Source organism: Fundulus heteroclitus, chromosome 7, assembly GCF_011125445.2.
Source record: "Fundulus heteroclitus isolate FHET01 chromosome 7, MU-UCD_Fhet_4.1, whole genome shotgun sequence".
Lineage (NCBI taxonomy): Eukaryota > Metazoa > Chordata > Actinopteri > Cyprinodontiformes > Fundulidae > Fundulus > Fundulus heteroclitus.
Window position 1 is genome coordinate 18,673,000 of NC_046367.1, and position 20,546 is coordinate 18,693,545.

The following is a 20,546-nucleotide window of genomic DNA, read 5'->3' on the forward strand; positions in this document are numbered from 1 at the left end:
CAACTCTCTAGTAACTTCAGAGAAGAGCTCTTTTTTAAACTTAAATTTTGTTACACATTCACAGACAGACTATCTACTAATCAGGTGATTACTGAAGGGCTTTCCTGTTGTGGTGGGTCTCTTATCCAACAATGATGATCCACTTCGGAGTGGAGTTCCACAGCTGAAACAATTGTGCATCAGGAATAACCTCATCCTGAATACCAATGAGACATAGAAGGATATATTGGACTATATGAGGTCCAGGAATACTGAAAATGCTCCTCTCTGCATACAAAGGGAGGTGGTGGAGGGTGTGGACAGCATAAAGTTCCTGGGTGTTTAAATTTGCTCTGACCTCTCCTGGACAGTGAACACCTCCTACCTGGTGAAGAAGGCTAAACAACAGCTCTTCTTTCTAAGGAAACAGACTGGACTTTCTACTCAGCTGCTACTAAACCTTTCTAGAGCTACAATCGAAAGTATCTTGTGTCTGAGCATGGTATGGGAGCTGCACGACACAGGAGAGGAAGGATCTAGCGAAGTATGGTGAGGACAGCACAGATGATTGTGGGATGCCATCTACTAAATCTAGACATGTTTTTTTGCCACGAGATTCCAGAAGATGGTCAGACGTATTGTCACAGAGCCCACTCCCTCGGGCAATGCACTATTTGTCCCACTTCCATGAGGTAAAAGATAAATCAAAAACTGACTTAAAAACAACTTAATTCCCAAAGCTGTGAGGGTTATCGCCCCCTGCAGAGAATCAAATAAACCATCAGCCCTGTTCATAGTCTGCTACATGTTTACTTAAACTTAGACACTTTATTTGTCATTTTGTATGCACACAGTGCGTACAGAACTGAAATTTCGTTTGCCTACAGCTTGAAAAATCACAGTAAATTGCAGTAAGTTTCAGGATAAGGTGCAGTAGTAATTTATGTAAACAATTGAAATGTTAACAATGTAAACAATGCAGGGGAAATAGACAGTGTGCGATTCACAGTGTACAGGTGAGTATTATTAGAACCGTGCAATATACGAATGTGGTACAGAGTCCATTTGTGGCTTCAGCAGTTCAGAGTCGTTCAACAGTCTGATGGCATATGTGCAAATGTGCAATATGTGAATGTGGTACAGAATCCATTTGAGGCTTCAGCACTTCAGCAGTTCTGAAGCCTAAGTACGAACGTACTGCTGGCTGCACAGTTTTTTGTTTTTTTTTAGGTTTTTCAGCACTAGTGGCTTGTCTTTCATATAGTGGGCTGACAGGAAAGGGGGTATGAGAGAGGTGGAGAGACATGTGGCAAAGACCACAGGTTGGAGTTGAGTGCGCTAACCGCTGCGCCACTCCACAGGCTCTTGATCCGATGAGAATTATTTATTCTTTCTCTTACGTGTTAATATCCATTCGCACACTTTTAGCTTTTCAAGGAGTGTTCGTCTGCACATCAATGCATATTGCACAGTTCTGTAACTTGAAGATTATAATTAATTGCATAGTATTTTACATTGACTTTTAAACTGACTGTGACTGACCCTTTTGTCTCGAGTATCAATTAACTTGAAGATTTTAACATTTCAATTTTGATAACTATTTGTACACTTATTAACTTCTCAGTGAGCCTTTGTCTGACACACTCATGCAATTGCACAGTAATCTACATCACCTGTAAAGGGACTGCTGTCTTTTTGACTCAAACACGAATCTTATCAAATGCTAAGGACTATTTGAACACTTTAAGTTTCTCGGGAAGTGTTGTTGATGCAATAAAAGAAAAAAGTGAAAACAACATGTCTTGTTGTGTCTGTGTACATGTCTAATTTATGTGTAATCTATGTGCATTATGTGCCGGTGTCCAAGCAAAATTTCATTGTTTTTGCTCAGGGGGTATAGCTGAATAAAGGGGAATAAATACAAATGTTTACCACACTTTAATTTGTAAAACATTTTTGAAAACCATGCATTATTATCCTTCTACTTTACAATGTGGAAAAAGTTCAAGGGGTACGACTGTTTTTCTTTTGCACTGGATATGGCAACAGCATAAAAATACTGAGAAATTCTCTTATAAGTTTTTGTTTTAGTATATCACCCCAACATGAGTATTGGAGATTTTGTGCACACTTTAACGTGCTTTGCACACGTCAAAGGGTTTCAAAACAAGCAAGCCACAGAGAGGCAAGACGGAAATGATTAAGACCACAAACATACACTTGTAAATAAGTATATACGCAGTTCTCTTGAAACTAGGTAGATTTATTAAAGCAAGAAATTAACAGACTACTCATATTTATATTAAAATTAAACCTTAGGATTTTCAAAATGTTTTTATTTTTTACATCTAAGTTTTTTCTGATCTGAGTGGGGTTGGCTGTTAGCCATGCTTTTTAATCACACCTATGTTATTACCAGGTAATGTTGTCATGGTTTGATCTACAGTAGCATGAAGCATGTTGCTCAATGTTTTTGATCATCTCATCTTTAGAAATGCTTTTCTTCTCCAGCTGTGGGGGGGATTTACGTACTAACATGGTGGTAAACACCCAACAATCACAGAAAACAGATATTATATTATTATATTATATTTTATTTGGAAGATCAGCTGTAAAAAATTTAACTGCATAATACAACGCATGACAATAAAGTTCCAAATATAATCTTGTAACCAATTTTTTTTAAATAAACACATCTGCAAATGTATAATTTAAAATCAGTTCAATTACAGTTTTTTAATGTATTCAATGATGTGCATATTGCTTTACCTGACATGAATATATTATACTGGTAAGATTTTCCCAAACAGTGCTTTTAACATCATTATAGTTATTGATGTAACAGCAGAAACATCAGGTCTGCTCAGCCTCTGGTGCAGAGGTTGGTGAGCCAGCCTTCAAACGCTGCAGTACATGAATGTTGCACTTGATTTCAAAATGTTTGCTGTGAAAAAAGGCCATCTTATGGAACTGAGCTAGACACTGGAAACTGTGTCGACCACTGGAAAGTATTCAAATTAAGGAAGTTTAGTACTTGGTTTGAAGATTTTGTCAAAACCGATATCGTTTTGTCTATGTTGTTATCTGTAATAATAATACATAAAGGATGTTTTCAGAATGAGTCGGCCACAGTCCCAGCGTCCACCCAGTTCTTTAACGTCAGGAGCCACAGTTCTCCACTGCGGCCCCAGAGGACGTCCCTGCTGCTGCTGCTGCTGCTCCGTGGAAACCTTCATCGCGGCCCGGGTTCAGGGCTGCCATCGAGGAAGATTCCATCGACTTTCGCTCCGATTTTTTTTGAGCTACAACACAAAGATATGCAAGATGAGAGTAAAATACACGAGGGAGGAAAAAAAATGTCTCCTTGAATCAAAGACATGCTGTAGGAACCCCACAGATCTCGTCAGGGATGTTAAACAAGGGTTAAGATTAGGATTAACCAAATGGCTATGTTCTTCGGAGGAAAGGGGTGTTTAAAGAAGTCCGATTTGTTGTCAGTTTCCTACCTTTTGCACTACATGGTGTACGGATGGGTTTCTCCTCTCGCTCTTCGTCAGAGGCAGAAGCCCGGATCTTCCTCACCACGTAGGCGCAAGCTAAGACAAAAGATGCACAATGTTTTAAGTATTTTTTTTTATTTTTTATAATGAATCTACAATAAACATGACGACAAAAAACGCTTTCAATAATAACTTTTAAAATATTTTGCTCATATTGTAGCTGTGCTACATATATTTTAATGTTATTTACCCTGTTTTTTCATCAATAGTCTTCACCTCATATGAATTCAAATCCGCTGAGTTAAGTCACATTTTATTTTTCGTTACAAATTCCTGTATGCCTTACACGAGTAAACAAGTTAGCCTCCATGAGCAACAGGAAGACACTGTGTACTGGCATTGTTCAAGATGGGATGAATAAAGCTGAGTCATTCCATATCTGAACTCCATAATCGCTGATAAAAAATAAAACCCTGTCAGATTAAAGCGGAACTTTTATAGTTGATCTGTTTGTAAACAAGCCATTTAAACCAAGCCTTTAATACGGCTGAAATAAAATGCGATTAGACGGCGCAGATCAGGCTTAAAATGGGCAGAGGACCGAACTGGGAGCAGCAAAATAATAAGATCTGGGAGCCGACTGACCTGAAGAACACTTCCTTGTTTCAGTATCTGTGTAAGGAAATGGCACTTACGAAAAAATCCTCACACCTCATTTCACTTTATAAAGCTTAGCCAGATTACATACATGAGATTCAGAACTGATCCATACTTTAATTAATAAAAAAAAGGGGGGTGGGGGGGGGGGGTCTAAAAGGTAAATCTGGGTGATTTTACAGGAAAAAATAAATAAACAAAAGAAGCTATTACCTATCGACCGGCCATGGTTATTATACAATGTATATACGAATAAGTAAGCAAGTATTACCTTTTATCAGCAGTCACACCATTGGGCTGAGCTGTTTTAGGTTGTGGTTTCGATCAACCTGTGTTGAGTCGCACTGGTTCGGCTTGTTTCCCTTTTCTTCGACACAGCTGTTTTCTAATCTCGTCTTCCTGGACGTCTCAACATAAATACTAGAACGTTAAAGCACAAACAACCAATCCAACCAATCACAGACCGAGGATCATGGTAGAGGCGGGGCTTACGGAATCCTAACGTAATTGTGATTGGCTGCGCCGTTACGCAACGTAAGAGACAATGATGCTATTTAAAGAGACACACTTGTAATACAAGGATACATAATCGGGATTGTTGCGCCTTGGACTCTGTGGGGAAGTCATATAAACTGTTACACAATTCTAACAGCATCTTCACATAATTTTATTTGCGTGGTACATTTCAATAAACAAGGATAGCATGAAAATATATATTTACTCAATTGTTGTACGTCATTCTAATCGCTTCACACAGAAAGATGTTTGTTCATGTCTACAAATGTTGATGATTAATATCATTACAACTGTCGAAGTCCTCGTGTCACTGTACCACTGGCGCCGGAATAGGGGTGGCAAGGGGGCCAATGGTGCAGATGAAAAGAATAGCGACGACCTTCTCTGTTCGAGTTAACTTCTCTAAAATAATAGAAGCAAAATAATATGGCAGCCTGGCAAGGTTATCGTTTCATTTTCTGAATGCAATATCAGTGAGAAAAGGACGTCACATAATCTCCCCAGAAACCCAGGACACACGAAACTGTTTTTAATGTAGAACCTCTGCTATTTGACATTTTCTTTTATGAAAGACATTATTTGTATAAAAATAAAACAAAACGGCTGATTTGTCAGCAGAAGTTTAGCAAAAACTGTTCAGCAATATTACAACAAAGCAGAAGAAAAAAATCACTTTATTTTGTATCTTTCTAAGTTTAATAAGATAACATTTCAGCTGCCAAATACGATTTACAAAGGCAAACACCCTTTTTTAAATCATCGTTCTACCGGGTCATGTGTCAGTGGACGGTACTCATGTCAAACGCTACAGCCTCCGTCGACCACAAAGCTCCCTCCTGGTCACAGACAGCATCTTAATCAGCTTTTCACATCCACAAACGCCTGACTGACAGCCTGGAGCTGAACAACGTTCACTGCAGCTAGGCTCTGCCAGAGACGGAAAGAAGGGAGAACATTCGGAGGAGATTTGGACTTGGTAATAGTTCACAACTTCATAAGTCACTTCCTACACCAATTAATAGGCCACATGCTTACTTTTGCACATGGGGTTTGCTCGCTGCGTTGCAAGCTTGCCAACGTTTGATCTCCCCCCTTCCGGTTGCTCCACATCTACCAGCCACATGAACCCTGCGTGCTGGAGTGACGTCAGAGACTCGGTGCTTGTTAACCACTCAAAGATTAATAGGAAATCAGTGATTGCAATGAATAAACGCTTGAGCTACTTTCCTTGTTTGTTTGTTTTTTTCCGGTAAAGTAAACTTTGTTGTTAACCATTTTACTTGAATTTGGGGCATATGCAGGATTATATTTACATTGCGGCGCACAAACCGTCACCGCACCTGACCCACAACAACACTACTTTTCCGACATGATGCGCTAGGCGCACAAAAACAGCAAAATCAGCAAAATTGTATCACAAACCTGCAGGTCAGGTCCTCAACCAGACAAGCATGCCACATTGGTGCGATGTGCGTGGCGCACAGAAACAGCGCACCGATCCGCACGGCGGCCCAGTGCGCACGTCGTGACACACGCTCTCACAAACAAACATAGAGACATGCCTACATAGCTTTCCAACAAACTACAATAATTAAAGAGAGAAAAGTCTTAACCCTTCACACACAGGTTAACTCCTAACCCTGCTTCGCGTGATCCAGTCTGTGTGACGCTGGTGAGAAGGACTGCAATTCCCAGGTCCGCGCGCTGTCTGTCAGGAGAGGAAATTAAGCGACATTTTATTTATTTACTCTTTTCGGCACGCGTTTCAACCAGATTTGACAGCTAGAAAGTATTTTTTTATTATTATTGTTGTTAGTTTCACTGCACAGTCACAGTAAGCTAATGGAAAAAGCGTCAGCCGGCAGATAAAGAAAAGTAAACTCACCAAGGACGTATATAGGTTATGCCACAAAAGACTGTGACCTCAGGTACGGTTTCTAGACTTTAAACCCTCCTTGTACCAGGTCAAAGAGGTTGCAAGGACTAGAGGCCCTGATTCCAATTAAATATATACTAGTTTATTAAATGTACAGATGTCAAGAAACAGAAAGCAATGTATTTTATTATACAACCAAAATAACCGCAAATAACAGCAAACACTGAATACACCTTAGTGTCCCCCAACAAAAACATACTCACTCCAGAAACCCTAGTGCATACATCACAAAAGAAAACAAACTATCCTCCCACTAGTCCCCTTAACCTAATCTGAATAAAACCAGCGCAGGATCCAGGGACAGCATAGGTCCTCAGGTGGGTTGAAACCAGACCGGACAGCAGACGGATACAAATTCTCCCCTGCTTTTACTAACACTAAAAGAAAAAAACAAAAACGAACAAACTGGAACCGTCTTGGAACAGTAATTAATAATAATAATTGAACTTTAAAGATCTCACAATGGAGAAATTCACTTCTGCATCTTAACCCATCCCCTTGGGGAGCAGTGGGCTGCCACTGTGCGGCGCCTGGGGAGCAGTCGGGGGTTAAGGGTCTTGCTCAGGGACCCAGAATGGCAGCTTGTGGGAGTTGAACTCAGAACCTCTTGGGACCGAAGCTCTGTGCTCTAACCACTAGGCCACCACTCGCCCAAACAGCAAAAGAAACAGTAGTAAAAACAGAACTAAAACCACGACTGAAACAGTAGCAGGTCAGCCTCTAGGGTGAAAACCAGTCCACGGTTCTTTGTGCTTCTCTATAAATGAGTTGCCTTTACAGGAATCCTCAGCCTCGAATGTGCTTTCCTCACCTATTTGCCCCCTTTTAACTGGAAAGGCTGATTACCTTTCTCATTAACCCCCAGCTGCGCGCGATCCCAGCGTCCATATGGGCAAGAGGGAGGGTGCGACTGTAGCCGGGAAAGAATGCCCTGGCTACAAGACTAATTTTAGTTTCTTCATAATTTTGGCTATAAGAAAGGAGGAAAATCAATAAAAAGTCCAATAACTATGCTAAGACCTTGTTTTTTGTTTCTAATTAAAGCAAAACCAGGTAGGGTAGGCAGCCGTACAGCTGCGGGCGCCACTGAATCGTTTTTCATTACTCACCATCTTCCGTGTTAGAAGACCGCGCAAGTTGGTTTCTGCACCGCAGCACCAAACTGTGTCCTTTCACCTGTGTACATTAGTTACTTTTGTCGTGGTCAGTAGTGATATATCAGTTGCTTTTACTAATGATCATCATTCTGAATAAATTACCCGGATAACAATGACAAGCGACAGCGCATTTTCAGCACCGCAGATGTGTGGACAGCGACGACGAGAGAGCGACGTTCAGAGGAGCGATTTATTAATAACACACTATATCGCTGATGAACACAGAGAAATACCTTTCCACTCCTTTCTGTTGAAAAAAATGAGCTCCTTCATATTCGTGAGCTCTGCAGTTTGTTACACGATTTCCATTTTAAAATGGTCAAAACTTTTGACTTTTTTTGATGATTAAAAGGCTACACGTGAACATTACTGTGTGACAAGAATGCGCATGTGCGTAAAGGGGCCTACTAACAGAGTGCAAGTTGATGAAACATCCTCCTGGGACCCACCTTAAAAATGAATCAGGCGCCACTGCGCTGAACTAATGAGGATTTCAAAGGTGACTTACCTGACAAGAGGAGGGAAGGGGCTGACTTGCTCAGTGGTCCAAAGTCCTCATTTCAGATTAAAGTACATTTTGCATTTCATTTGGCAGTCAAAGTCCCAGAGATCCGGAGGAAGAAAGGAGAGACACATCATCCAAGTTGCTTGAGTTCCGGGGGAATGTTTTCACCGCCAGATGGTTTGTACGTGTTGATCTACTGGTTTTTCTTTATAAGATCAAAGTCAGTGCAGTCAAATCAGGGCTGCCAACTTGCCAAGCCTTATGTAAATGTTAATTTCCCTTTTTACAAGGATTTGGCAGATATCCACACTGTCAAATGTACCAATACCTCATTTACTGCTAAATGGATCAGCAAATTCATCTGACCTAAATTCCACTGAAAATGTGAGGTATTGTCAAGGGGGAAGATGAGAGACCAGATGAGCTAAAAGCCTCTAATAAAGCCTCCTGGACTCTCTTAACACCTCAGTAGAGCCGTTTATGCCACACCCACGCTGCGGTTACTCATGTAAATTGAGTAGTACATGGATACATTTTACAGTAGGCTGACATTTCTGTATTAAACATCCTTTTTGTCTTACGTTGTATTTTAAATTTCTGAGAAACTTAATTTGGGGCTTTCACTAGCTGTAAAACAGTCACCAAATAAGAAAAAAAAAGCTTAAATTCAATGCTAATATGCTGACATTGACCTTAATTTTTCTGTAGACATTAGCTAGTAAGAAATAAAACATAAAATCTTTCTCAAAATATTTTGCTATCACCCAACTTGGGGTAATTGCTAATGTGTCTATAATAAGAATTAAATACTGATGCAAATTGTTTTTATTTACATCATAGGATTGTGTGCCACAATAAGTTCACATCAGGGTGATACATGTAATAATTTATTATTAAGCATTTATTGCAGTTTACAGAGCTTCTTTTATACCATTTCAATTTTAATGGCAAACATCAGGGCCCGGTTTTTACATAGTCCAACAAATACCTGTTATTTGAGGAGGAAAACAGCAAAACGATAACAACATAGATTCTCATATATTTGTATTTTCAATATATACACACACACACATCAACTTTTCTTTAACTTAAACCTTTAACAGTTTCATACAGCAAAAATACAGAAACCCTAATTTCTTAACATACATTTTTTACAATAAAAAAACAAAAAAACACTTGCGATCATCAGGGAGAAAAATGTTAGAAGTTAAAGGAAGGAATGATTTGAGCTGTGAAGCTGAAAGGAGGAAGGCAACATTTATTCAGAGTAAACTCCAGGGGATAACATCCAGACCAGCTAAAGAGTCACTAATTTAATCTGTTATTATTTAACGTTAACATTTCACGATATCAGTGCCGTAAACAAAGATAATCCAGTGTGGCGCTCTTCCTCTAATCAAACTGTCACAGATACTTGCTTTTTTTTCACTACACAAGACATCACACAAACATTCACTAAAGAACTCTAAGGATGCAGTAGGGATGGTGACGGCTGAACTTAGTCCACCCTGATCTTCTGATTGGTCATCCTGTAGATGATGCTGTCATATCCTGGGTCCATGTTCCACAGGTTGTAAGAGATGACGATGACAGCGAGGGCGAGAGCGATCATCAGCCAGAGCACGATGTTGAAGATCACAGCGTACTGAAAGTTGTACTTATAAGCCAGGTTGTAAGGGCTGCCCGGGTTACTCTGAAAATATTGAGCCCAGTCAAAACAGTGCAACACAGAACGGACATAAATAGATTTATCTGATGGCAGTTACTAGGTAGAGCGACCTAAAAAATATAAACAGTCCTGCTACAAATCCTCATAAAGATCACAATGATCAGTTTCTGTTCAAACTGCAGCATTGATGGGGATCAGTGCAAACAATCAAAACACATTGTTATACATTTAGATTACTATTCAGTAATCCCTGTTAGAAATACAAACATTATTGCAATTAAGGCTGTCAGAGCAGGTTAATCCTGATTGGATGTAGACCATCCTGTGGATTCCCCATGTTTACTATCTCAGTTAACCAAAACAAGCCCTTCCTTCTGGCCACTCCCTAAAAGATAATGATGCATCTTATTGGCAATAAAAGCTGCTTACATATTAACCCATCAGCTCTATAGAACATTAGAATTTCACAAAATGCCACAGCAGATGATAGTTCCTTTATATTTTGCCTATGATGTACATGAAGAGCTTTGGAGATTAGGTAATCTCCAAAAGTAATTACACATGCAGCTCAAAAGACATGATATGCTGAGGTTATGAATATTTTAGGGAAATTAGTCATTCATTTCTTGCTTTATTTCCTCAAATAAAAGCTTCACAAACCATTTATTGTGTTTTAAATCAAGAAGAGTAGAATAATTAAGCCTAGTTTTGACCAGTAGGTAGCTTTCATGCTGGCTGGAAAATAACGTAATAATTGCAGGGCTTCTGCAAGCTTCAGTGAAGACACTCCCCGAGACCTTTTTAAGACTCATAGAATAAAAACGCAACATTTATGAAAGATTAATGATTCATGAAAAATACTGTAAGAGTTAACTGTGTAACTTAATGACTAATCAGTAAAACATCTAATAATGCAACTTGACAACGTTTTATTTAACATTTTATTTATCTTTTTTTTAGCTCTGGGATGTGACATCTTTAGATCTGTATTTAGCCAACTACAATACCTTTTTGAGGTCGACAAACCCTGGAGAAGCAGCAGACTTCCGTAAATTTTCACTGGGTATTTTTCTTTTTTCCCCCTAAAAAGCCTGATGTTAAATAAACAGACCTATGCTGAGAAGGATCACTGAGCCCTGGCTGGTGCCGAGGCACCGGTGGTTTGAGTTATAATCATTTCTATTAAAAGAAGCATATTTTCTGAATGCATCACCATCAACCAATGCGTTTAGTTTCTAATGGGTACTGATGACACGTTTTAGCCAACTACCGAAAAACGCATTTTCAAGACAAACATTGCTAAATATTATTTCCCACGACAATGGAAATATTCATAATAGCAAAGCAACACGTTTTCATTTTTATTCTCCAGCCATTAAAGAACAGCTCAAATCTTTCCAGTCTGAATGTCCAGGCATTGTTGTGCTGTCAGAGAGTAACAACCCAATTATGGCATACAAAATGAAGACATAACTAACTGCAATTTAAGGCAAGGTATAAAAAATCTGGGTTTTTGAAGATTTTTTATGGTCCAAAAATGAGATCATTGAAGTCTTTTATATCTGTCTATGACTCACACTTGACGCCTGTAAAGACGCATGTCTCAATCACGTTTTAAAATGCACTAATAGCGTCATAATTGGTGATCATTTTGCTAAGCCTAAGAAGCCTTTTGCTGTGGCGAAGAACTGACTCTGCCGCTACTGAAAACATCTGCCATGAATTTCTTGCAGAGGCTGTGCAACGACTGCAGCATTGTTGCAATGCGAACGTGTTAAATTACAGAGTGGACAGAACACAAGCAACACACTTTGGGTATCGTCTCCACCGGTTGTCTGTTATGGTGAGATGTATTTTTCATGCACTTCATATTTGTGAATATTACATTACATTTAGAAAAAAAACACTGTTTTTATACCGGTCATTTAATTTCATTTATTCCCCACACTTTAAAGGCCGGTCAGTAAAAATATTGTCTGACATTAATGGGTTTGTGGCGCAAAAAAAAAAAAAAAAAAGATTGGGGATTACTGATTTTAAGAACCTCTGTTTAATGTTAAAGTTTAAATTTCACTTTAGTTTAGTGCTAACCAATAATATAAAGCCATATTAACATCCATAAAAACATGCCATAAATTCCCCAATACTATTGGGAAAACATATCGACTATGTATTTTAATTTTATTTAATTCCTGACGCTGATGTACTTTTTTGGTATAAACGGTTCAACTCCTTTTTTTTCCCCCATTAAATAACTGAACTTCTGCAGAATCTCTCTGATAACACAAGGCGATATCCAGTTTATTGAAGGTGAAAGAGTGGCTCCTTTCAGACTTACAATCTGTTTGGATTCCAGGATTGAACGGGACTTTCTGGTCAAAGGGGCTTCAAAGGTCTTCACGGTGACAACCTCCACCACAGCCCTGTTGCCATAGAGCCGAAACATGTCCTCTCCAAACTGTATCAACAAGCAAGGACACGGTTAAAACTCAAGTAAATTAAAGAATGTTGTTTTACTTCCTCAGATCTCCCCCCCCTACCTTCTGGAGGACGGAGGCGAGAATGGCTGTGGCGTCGCGGTACTGAGGAGAGTCTTTGCCATAAAGGCGACTTAGCTCCTCCAGGCCAGACAGCTCCAGAGAGTACAGGTCAGGGGAGAAGTCCTTGGCTAAGTGTCTGTGCCTCTGGAGCTACAGGAGGGGAAGAGCCGATTCAGAGCTGACTAAACAATTTCATTACTAAGAGGGAAAGAGGTGGTCACGCTATCTGTGGGAACCTACCAGAGCCGCGATGTCATGCAGAACCTGAACCTCAGACAGGAAGAGCAAATCGGCCTAGGACACAAAATGAAAGAGTTGAAAATACATGGTTTGTTTGTAACCATAGAGACAAAAGCTTTTACAGATTCAAACGATTCATATAAAATCTGCGTCCATCGTTACAATATTCAGCAGGGCAGCTGAAGGTAACACGAACTGTGAGTATTAGACTAACTTCTGAGTTTCTGCTAAGGGAGTTGAGGGGAAGGGAAGTCAGCACAGAGCCATCCTGGGACAGGCGAGCACGGATCTGCTGTAAGGTGACCGGTAGGTCCTCAAACACAGCATTGGCCTTGCCAAGCATGTACAGCCGCTGCAAGAGACAAAACAGCCGTTAATAATCTAAACAAATTAACATATTTACAGGTCTTTGCTGTTCCCTGTTCTGTGTATGTCTTCACCTCTTCACTCGGGGCCAGTTGTAGCACTACAGGGGTGTACTCGGAAAACAAAGAGTGGACCGTCTCTGCCACGCCGTCCAGTGTAAAGGGTACAGGCTGGGAGAGGAGAAGTCAACGGCACACTGAGTAAACCTGTTCTTATTACAGTCTATTTACAGGAAGGATTGTCAGACTCACATTTTCCAGGGGGTAAGAGGCCAGAGGCTGAGAAAACGACAGACTGTCGACTCCTCTCACCACAATCAACACATTAGCCCGGGGACGCTGAAACAACGGACCGGCCTGCAGGCCAGGCCACTGTAGATCCTGTGCAAACAAAAAGACGCAGCATGTTTTAGGCTACCACCGCCGTCATCATCTCAAGATATGTCTACAAACACAAAGCCCAGCTGGTATTTTTCCTTTGTTAAAAATAAGTAGATACCTCTTGAACAGAGAAGCCCATAGTCAAAGCCACCACATCAGGGACTTTCTCTCCAGAAACGGGCCAGTCGCCCTTCTGGAACGACACAAACTCCGGAGCCTGAAGGACTGTGAAGCTGTCCCCATGGACACCTGAGGAGCAACGGAGAGGGAAGAGCTTGTCAACCAAAGCAAAACAGGACTGCTTTAAAGAAGATCTTGCAGAAACTAATAATGTTGTGCATTTGCTAAGCAGAACGCCTACAATTATCCCAACCCAATATGCAACAAAGCTCCCAAAATAAGATTTAATAGACCATTTAAAATTGTTCCTATACTTTGTGAATATTGTGACTGCATTGCCTGCACAAATCTTAAGGACTCAGCAATGTGCTTTTCAGAACCTCTCTTCATCTTTGAAAACAGCATTAACGTTTTAGAAAGTTTCAGGAGGTAAATCATGAATAAGTGACTCCCGAGAGAACACTCAATTCATTTTCTTGAACGTTTCTAAAAGCATATTTCCTAAGTCTTGGTCAGAAATGGCGTTTAAATCAATGCACCCACTTTAGGTTTTACTGTACTTTGCAGAAGCATTTATGTCCCATGACCCTTTTCATTTACGTTTGTGCTCATCATCCAAACAAAAGCTGTAATTATGAAGAGATTAAATTATACACACGCTGACGTTATTTAACAATACAATTATCTATCAAGGTAAATAGTTGGATGTGGTTTATTTGGGGCTATAGACGCAACAGGGGCTGAGAACAAATGCATGCTACACTTTGATATATCATATTTAAAATTATGTGTGAAAACCACAAATCCTTCCACTTCACAATAAGGCACACGTTTGTATCAGTCGGTCACAAATAAAACAAACACGATATAAAACAAATTCAAGCTTGTGGTTTCAACGAGACATGTCAAAACGTGAATGAAAACCTTTCCAAGCCACGATATCCTTCCAAATAACCCAGAAAGTTTGCACTAAAGAGTCATTTTTATTAAGGTGCACTCGTGACATGGAGCAGCAGCAAAGCTGGAAGTTAAAGAGGAACTAGCAGCTCAGAACAGAGGGTCACATGACAGCACAGGCTAATTATTATTAGCACAAGAAACTAGACACCACGTTATTGAAAAATCACTTAAAAAATGTCCTTTTATTCTCAACAAAAAATAAAAGGCACGTTTTCAACCTCATCGCTAGCATTTACGATTAGCAAAAAGCAAGAGTTAGCTGTTAGCTTGGCTTCTTCAAAGCCGGAGATGAACAGTTTGCCTAAAGCATTAGCATTTTTGATGGCTCACTTTACTGTACACAGTCTCATTCTCACTGACAGATGAACCCAGACATTGAAATGCACAGAATCAGCTAAAATGGAAACGCTAACGACGTCCCTGGACCGATGGGCGACCCGTCAGACGCATATTGAGAGCCACCCAGGAGGCCGCGGCGTTAGAAAGCATTTCAGGGAGGCTCGTAAAACTGTGACTAATAAATGTTTGTCGCTGGACACTTCCTACCTGCTGAGGAAAGACAGCAGACAACAAACGCCAAGGTAAAACCAGCCTTCATCCTTCGGCAGGTCGTGGCCGACATCTTTCTGCTACGAACAGCAACGGTCAGCTGACCTGACGTCATCACGGAACAAAGCATGATGGGAGAGGTTGTAGTTTGTGGCAGGAAAACGACCAAGCGAGTGCCAGCTGTCGCAAAACTAACATACAACATAAACATAAGAACGATATGTGCAAAAAGCGCATCAATTAAATAAATTCACAAGGCTTTCTAGAGTCGTTTAACGTTTCATACGTACTTATATTATGGTAAGATCAGACCGTTTATATTTGTTCATTTAGATCACATTTGAGTTCAGATGTATATATATTAGCAGAGACAGCGATACCCAATATATCAAGTGCAATAAACAAATACTATGTTAAATACATATTTAGATATAGTATATATAAATCTGTAATAAATTAAATAAATAAAAAACTACAAATAAGGTAATGCAACAAGATTTGTGCAATGATGTCTCACCACCATTTACTAAAACCAAAATTTATTTTGAGTTAAAATCATGGGGCTGTGTAATAACTTCAGTATTGCATTATTTCGTGTTTTATGTGGCACATTCCATTGTGAAATAATGAACTGTAGCACATCCATCCATCCATCCATCCATCCATCCATCCATCCATCCATCCATCAATTTTCCGTCACGCTTGTCCCTCATGGGGTCGCGAGGGGGGCTGATGCCCATCTCCAGCATTCAATGGGCGAGAGGTAGGGTATGGCTTGTTCGATAGATTCTAAAATCTGATTGGTTAGGCTACACAGCAACTCAACAGTTCAACAATCACCTTATCCATAGCAGTGTTAGCGTCAACCCCTGGCTTTTTATGGGTGAAGCATATAGATTTAAAAAAAAAAACATGTAATAAAGCATGCAAGACTATGAAAACAAATGAGTACACAAACTTTACTATGTGATTAGCCCAAATCTTAGGGAGGTAAAAAAAAAAAAACTGAACAACACAGATATGAACTGAATATAGTAAGCTGTGAAAAACAACAATGATCCTAAACCAAAAGGGTTTAGAGCAAAAACACAAACGTAAACAAAAACACAAACCCCAGAGGACCATGAAAGGAGTCTGTTTATTCACATTTAATTACGTATTTGATAAATTATTCAAACAACCAAGTATTGTACAAGGATAAGTTTTTTAATACATGTGTTTCCAATTTTTAATAAATAATTAAATATATACATTTTAATCAAATCATTTTATGCATTGGCTCATGCCATTTATGATTCCCAATAACAGATGGACATGATTAGATATTTCAGAACAAAAACGTATTTACAGATATTGATCATAGAAAGCTTGAGATTGTGTTTTGTTTAAGTACAAACAAAAATTGCTGACACAATTGGAAAAATGACCATGGGAACAAGGGAGTTTTATAAATGTTTACATTTTCTCTTTTACTATGATTAATTTTTCTGTTAATTATTGATTCACAAACCAACCCCACAACTGCTGGCATGAGGAAGAACAAAATGGAACAATTTATGTGATTTAAACCAGTTCTAAGACATGAGACACCTCATGGGGGTGGCAAGATGATTTGATGCTGATGTGCCAAAGAGTTTGTATTTCTCTATTTCTGAAACCCGTACCAAAGTATAACTTTACAAGCCGTTCTTATTAAAAATGCTACTTTATTCATAATTTTACCAGTGTATTTTCAAAATATTATGACTTTATGCTTATAATTTACCACCAAAAAAGAAAAAAACAATACAACCAGCCAAAGGGGGTCACCAGTCTGTGGCTCTGTTTTTCTGGGGGTCACAAGCTGAAAAGTTTGGCAACCCTAGGTCTAAAGTCAGCAGTGATCCATTCCAGTGCACAAAGATGTTCATAGCTTACAATAACAACAGAACCTTGTCGTTACTGAATACACCCTTCTCTGAGACTGTGCCTAAAGGTCCTGTCCAGGAACACCACAAACTGGAGTGAAGGCAAGGGAAATTTAAGCAGACACATATCTTTCTTTGGAAATACAAGAACTAGATAGCCTATAAAAGGGAGGTTATACTACCACAGCAACCCCTAATAGACCCAAAAAATAAATTTCACCACGGTAACACTGGGTAACAATAAAGAATCTATTAATCTTTAATACCTCAAAGGACGTGGTCATGAAATCCTTCTCCAGATCCATAGAGTATGTGTTGAATGAACAGACAAACCCCCGAATACCCTCTTTACCAATTTGAAGGTTCGGCCCTCTTGTCCACAGCCACCACTGCTCCTCTTGAAGCTGGGGTTTGCTGAGAAATGTGATCCCTTGTTAGTGCAAACACCACCTTTTTGTACCCAGTAGCATTTTTTAATATGAGCAGCTGCTCAGGGGGGCATAATGAGGGGGGATTACAGGCACAACAGAAAAAACACCAAATTTATATCAGTTTTGCCTTACACATCTTTTCTTTTGCTTTTACGCATAGACTGTTAATGGAGAGTTGTTAGCTTCATGGGTTGAATAGATGTATCCCACTTGTTGCTGAGACCAGGGAGCAACTCTTGTAGACGACTTTGTGTGATACAAGAATGCATTTATCCTGCCCCAGAATATTCAGATTTTTTCCATTTATTTGTTCGGCAGTCAGCAGAGGGAGCCACTCATGTGAGAACCGCTACTGTCTGCCACTACCCTTTCTTAAAATATCCTGGTCTGCCACTCCACTGGTGTTATCCCAGTCCTCTATGTGACAATGAGGAGGCAGGTCACCACCACAGTCCACCATTGTTCAGAGCTTTTAACATCTCAAGGGGAACCCTGTCCTTTCCATTTCCCAGAGAGCTTTTTACCTACCTCAGCAACTCTGCAACAATAGTCTCATCTTCCTCCCAGTCATCAGACTCCGTCTTCATCTTTGAGGACTTGTCTGTGTTTCTTGTTAAAAGTCTAACATTGTTTCTTCCATGCTCCACACCCGCTTATCCATGCAGGGTCGCAGGGGGGCTGGTGCCTTTCTCTTTGTGGCCATTGGGCTGGAGACAGGTTACAACAGGCTGCCAATCCATAACAGGACGCCAATAAAAAAAAAAATTTGATAAATTCATTAATATGTTATTTGCAAATACAAGTGTCATACACTCTTGACTCTTTTTTTAAATTTGTACAAATGTAAGTTGCGATGCAACTCCAATAGAAAAACGTGCAAATATATTCTGGTTTGACTGACTCTCTCACAAACCTGTTGGTTTATTCATAGCAGTCTGCTGTGCCTATAGCTTGTGATGTTCAGTTGGACTTTGTCGAGACCCCAAAAAACTCATATAGAAAAGTAGAAGAAGAACATTAAAAGCAAATGTAAATGTCCACTATGATGCAAATCTATCTATCTATCTATCTATCTATCTATCTATCTATCTATCTATCTATCTATCTATCTATATATATATATATATATATATATATATATATATATATATATATATATATATATATACATACATACATATATATATATAAACTCTACTCTATGGCCATATCAGCTAAAACTAAACGTCACAAACTTTGGCAGCCGATTTTTTCACAGAACTGCAATTTTTAAACCTGGAAGCAATGATCACCGAACCCAAGAACATGTTTTAAAATCCAGATTTTAGTCATAAAACAAAACAGTTTTAACTGTTATCTTCACAAAATGTGTGTATATTTAGAATTTACTTGTACATGTTACTCTTTCATTTCTCTTGCATTACAACCAGGGTGCAGATTCCAGATTATTGGTATTTATGATGACCAATACAACAATTAATAGTCTGTTTTCAAAACTAGCGTATTTGTTACAGATTAAAATCAAACAACTTTTGTTTGCTTTTATTTTTCAATCTGTTCTATCGTATTCCACCCATAGTGAGCATTAATTTGTAAGAATATAATTCTGACTAATGTCCTGATGAGACTGCCCTCTGGGGAAATGTGGGAGTTCCCTATTCGGCATGTAGGGCTGAGAATTGACAATGTGAAAGAGAAACAGAGGACGTGCTTTCTTACACTGTGACGGGCTTTGGCCTACACTCTTGGCTCACACAAATGCACCACAGGACGTTACATTCAGGGGAGTTGAAAACGTTCAGTGCAAGCCAAAACCAGTGTTTGTTTCTACATGTTACTACTGGTTACTATGACAGTTTCATTTCCTTTCAAATCTCTGCCAAGCGAGGGCGTAATTACTAATTACTAAGCAATAGCACGTGTCTTCAGAGACATTTTTAAAACATCTAGCCAACAGCTGACCAGTCAGTCATTAACCAGCCAGAGTAGTTTCGCTTTATTAAATGTTTGTTTTTTGTTTTCAGGACCTAAAGTCGTCTTCTATCAGGTGTCGGTGAAACAGACAGCTATTGTTCATAAAACAGATGGGAGAGGCTAGCATTCAATACAAGGGCTGGTTTAGCACAAACGAGTTATTCAACAAGCATCAGAAATGCAATATCACAGAGCAGTGGGCCTAAAACGCATGGCTCTTTTGAGCAGTGAGAGGAACCTTCCCTTATGTACGGAGCCAAGAAAGGGTCATGGGGCTTGCTGTCCTCACATCATGTTCTCACACCCCTGACCTCAGAGGCCCCGCTCCAGCCTTTGTCAGGTCGGGGCCAAAAAAATGTGAAATATATATAAAAAAATCAACTTGAAAGTGGAAATAAAGTAAAATGAACATGAAAAAACAAACAAACAGATTTGACTGTCAAAAACATAAGCACGTAATAACAAATTAAAACAATAAAACTAAATTATAGAAAATGAATACGTAATAACAAAAAAAAAAAAAAAAAAATAACTCACTATTCAAACTGTTAAAAAAACCTTAGTTTCATTTATTTCTATTTTATATCTATTTTTAATAATTTTTCAGATCCGAAGATCAAAATTTGACATTCGGTTTCATAATTTATCTATGTATTTTTCAGTTTACAAGCCTTTTTCATCTTTCATTGTCCAGCTAAGTAATATTTTTCTATAACTTATAAAATAAATATCTCACCCGCCCCTACAAATTAATTAAATCAGCTGGATGAAGCTCCTCATGTTCTCACACCCCTGACCTCAGAGGCCCCGCTCCAGCCTTTGTCAGGTCGGGGCCAAAAAATGTGAAAAATATTTAAAAAAAATCAACTTGAAAGTGGAAATAAAGTAAAATGAACATGAAAAAACAAACAAACAGATTTGACTCTCAAAAACATAAGCACGTAATAACAAATTAAAACAAACAAACAAACAAAAAACTAAATTAGACTCACTATTCAAACTGTTAAAAATAAAATTTGTTTAATTTATTTCTATTTTAGATATATTTTTCATAATTTTTCAGATCCGAAGATCATTCGGTTTCATAATTTATCTATATATTTTTCAGTTTACTAGCCTTTTCCATCTTTCATAGTCCAACTAAGTGATATTTTTCTATA

The 20,546-nt window shown here is 39.0% G+C and overlaps 1 protein-coding gene and 1 long non-coding RNA gene across 2 annotated transcripts; both read right to left on the bottom strand.

Annotated features, from left to right (window-relative positions):
• Positions 1-2,552: 2,552 nt before the first annotated feature.
• On the bottom strand, positions 2,553-4,553 carry LOC105927522. The gene is made up of 3 exons (XR_001166288.3): positions 4,408-4,553; positions 3,486-3,575; positions 2,553-3,281 (listed from the first exon to the last, which is right to left on the bottom strand). It is a non-coding gene; the product is annotated as an uncharacterized LOC105927522 (long non-coding RNA).
• A 4,570-nt stretch (positions 4,554-9,123) lies between these two features.
• Positions 9,124-15,204, bottom strand: atp6ap2 (ATPase H+ transporting accessory protein 2). Its single transcript, XM_012864285.3, has 9 exons — positions 15,072-15,204; positions 13,564-13,694; positions 13,317-13,445; positions 13,140-13,235; positions 12,914-13,051; positions 12,700-12,753; positions 12,460-12,609; positions 12,258-12,377; positions 9,124-9,943 (listed from the first exon to the last, which is right to left on the bottom strand). The coding sequence occupies exons 1-9, from the start codon at positions 15,202-15,204 to the stop codon at positions 9,749-9,751; spliced, it is 1,146 nt and encodes a 381-aa protein (XP_012719739.3). The 3' UTR covers positions 9,124-9,748.
• Between the last annotated feature and the right edge of the window lie 5,342 nt (positions 15,205-20,546).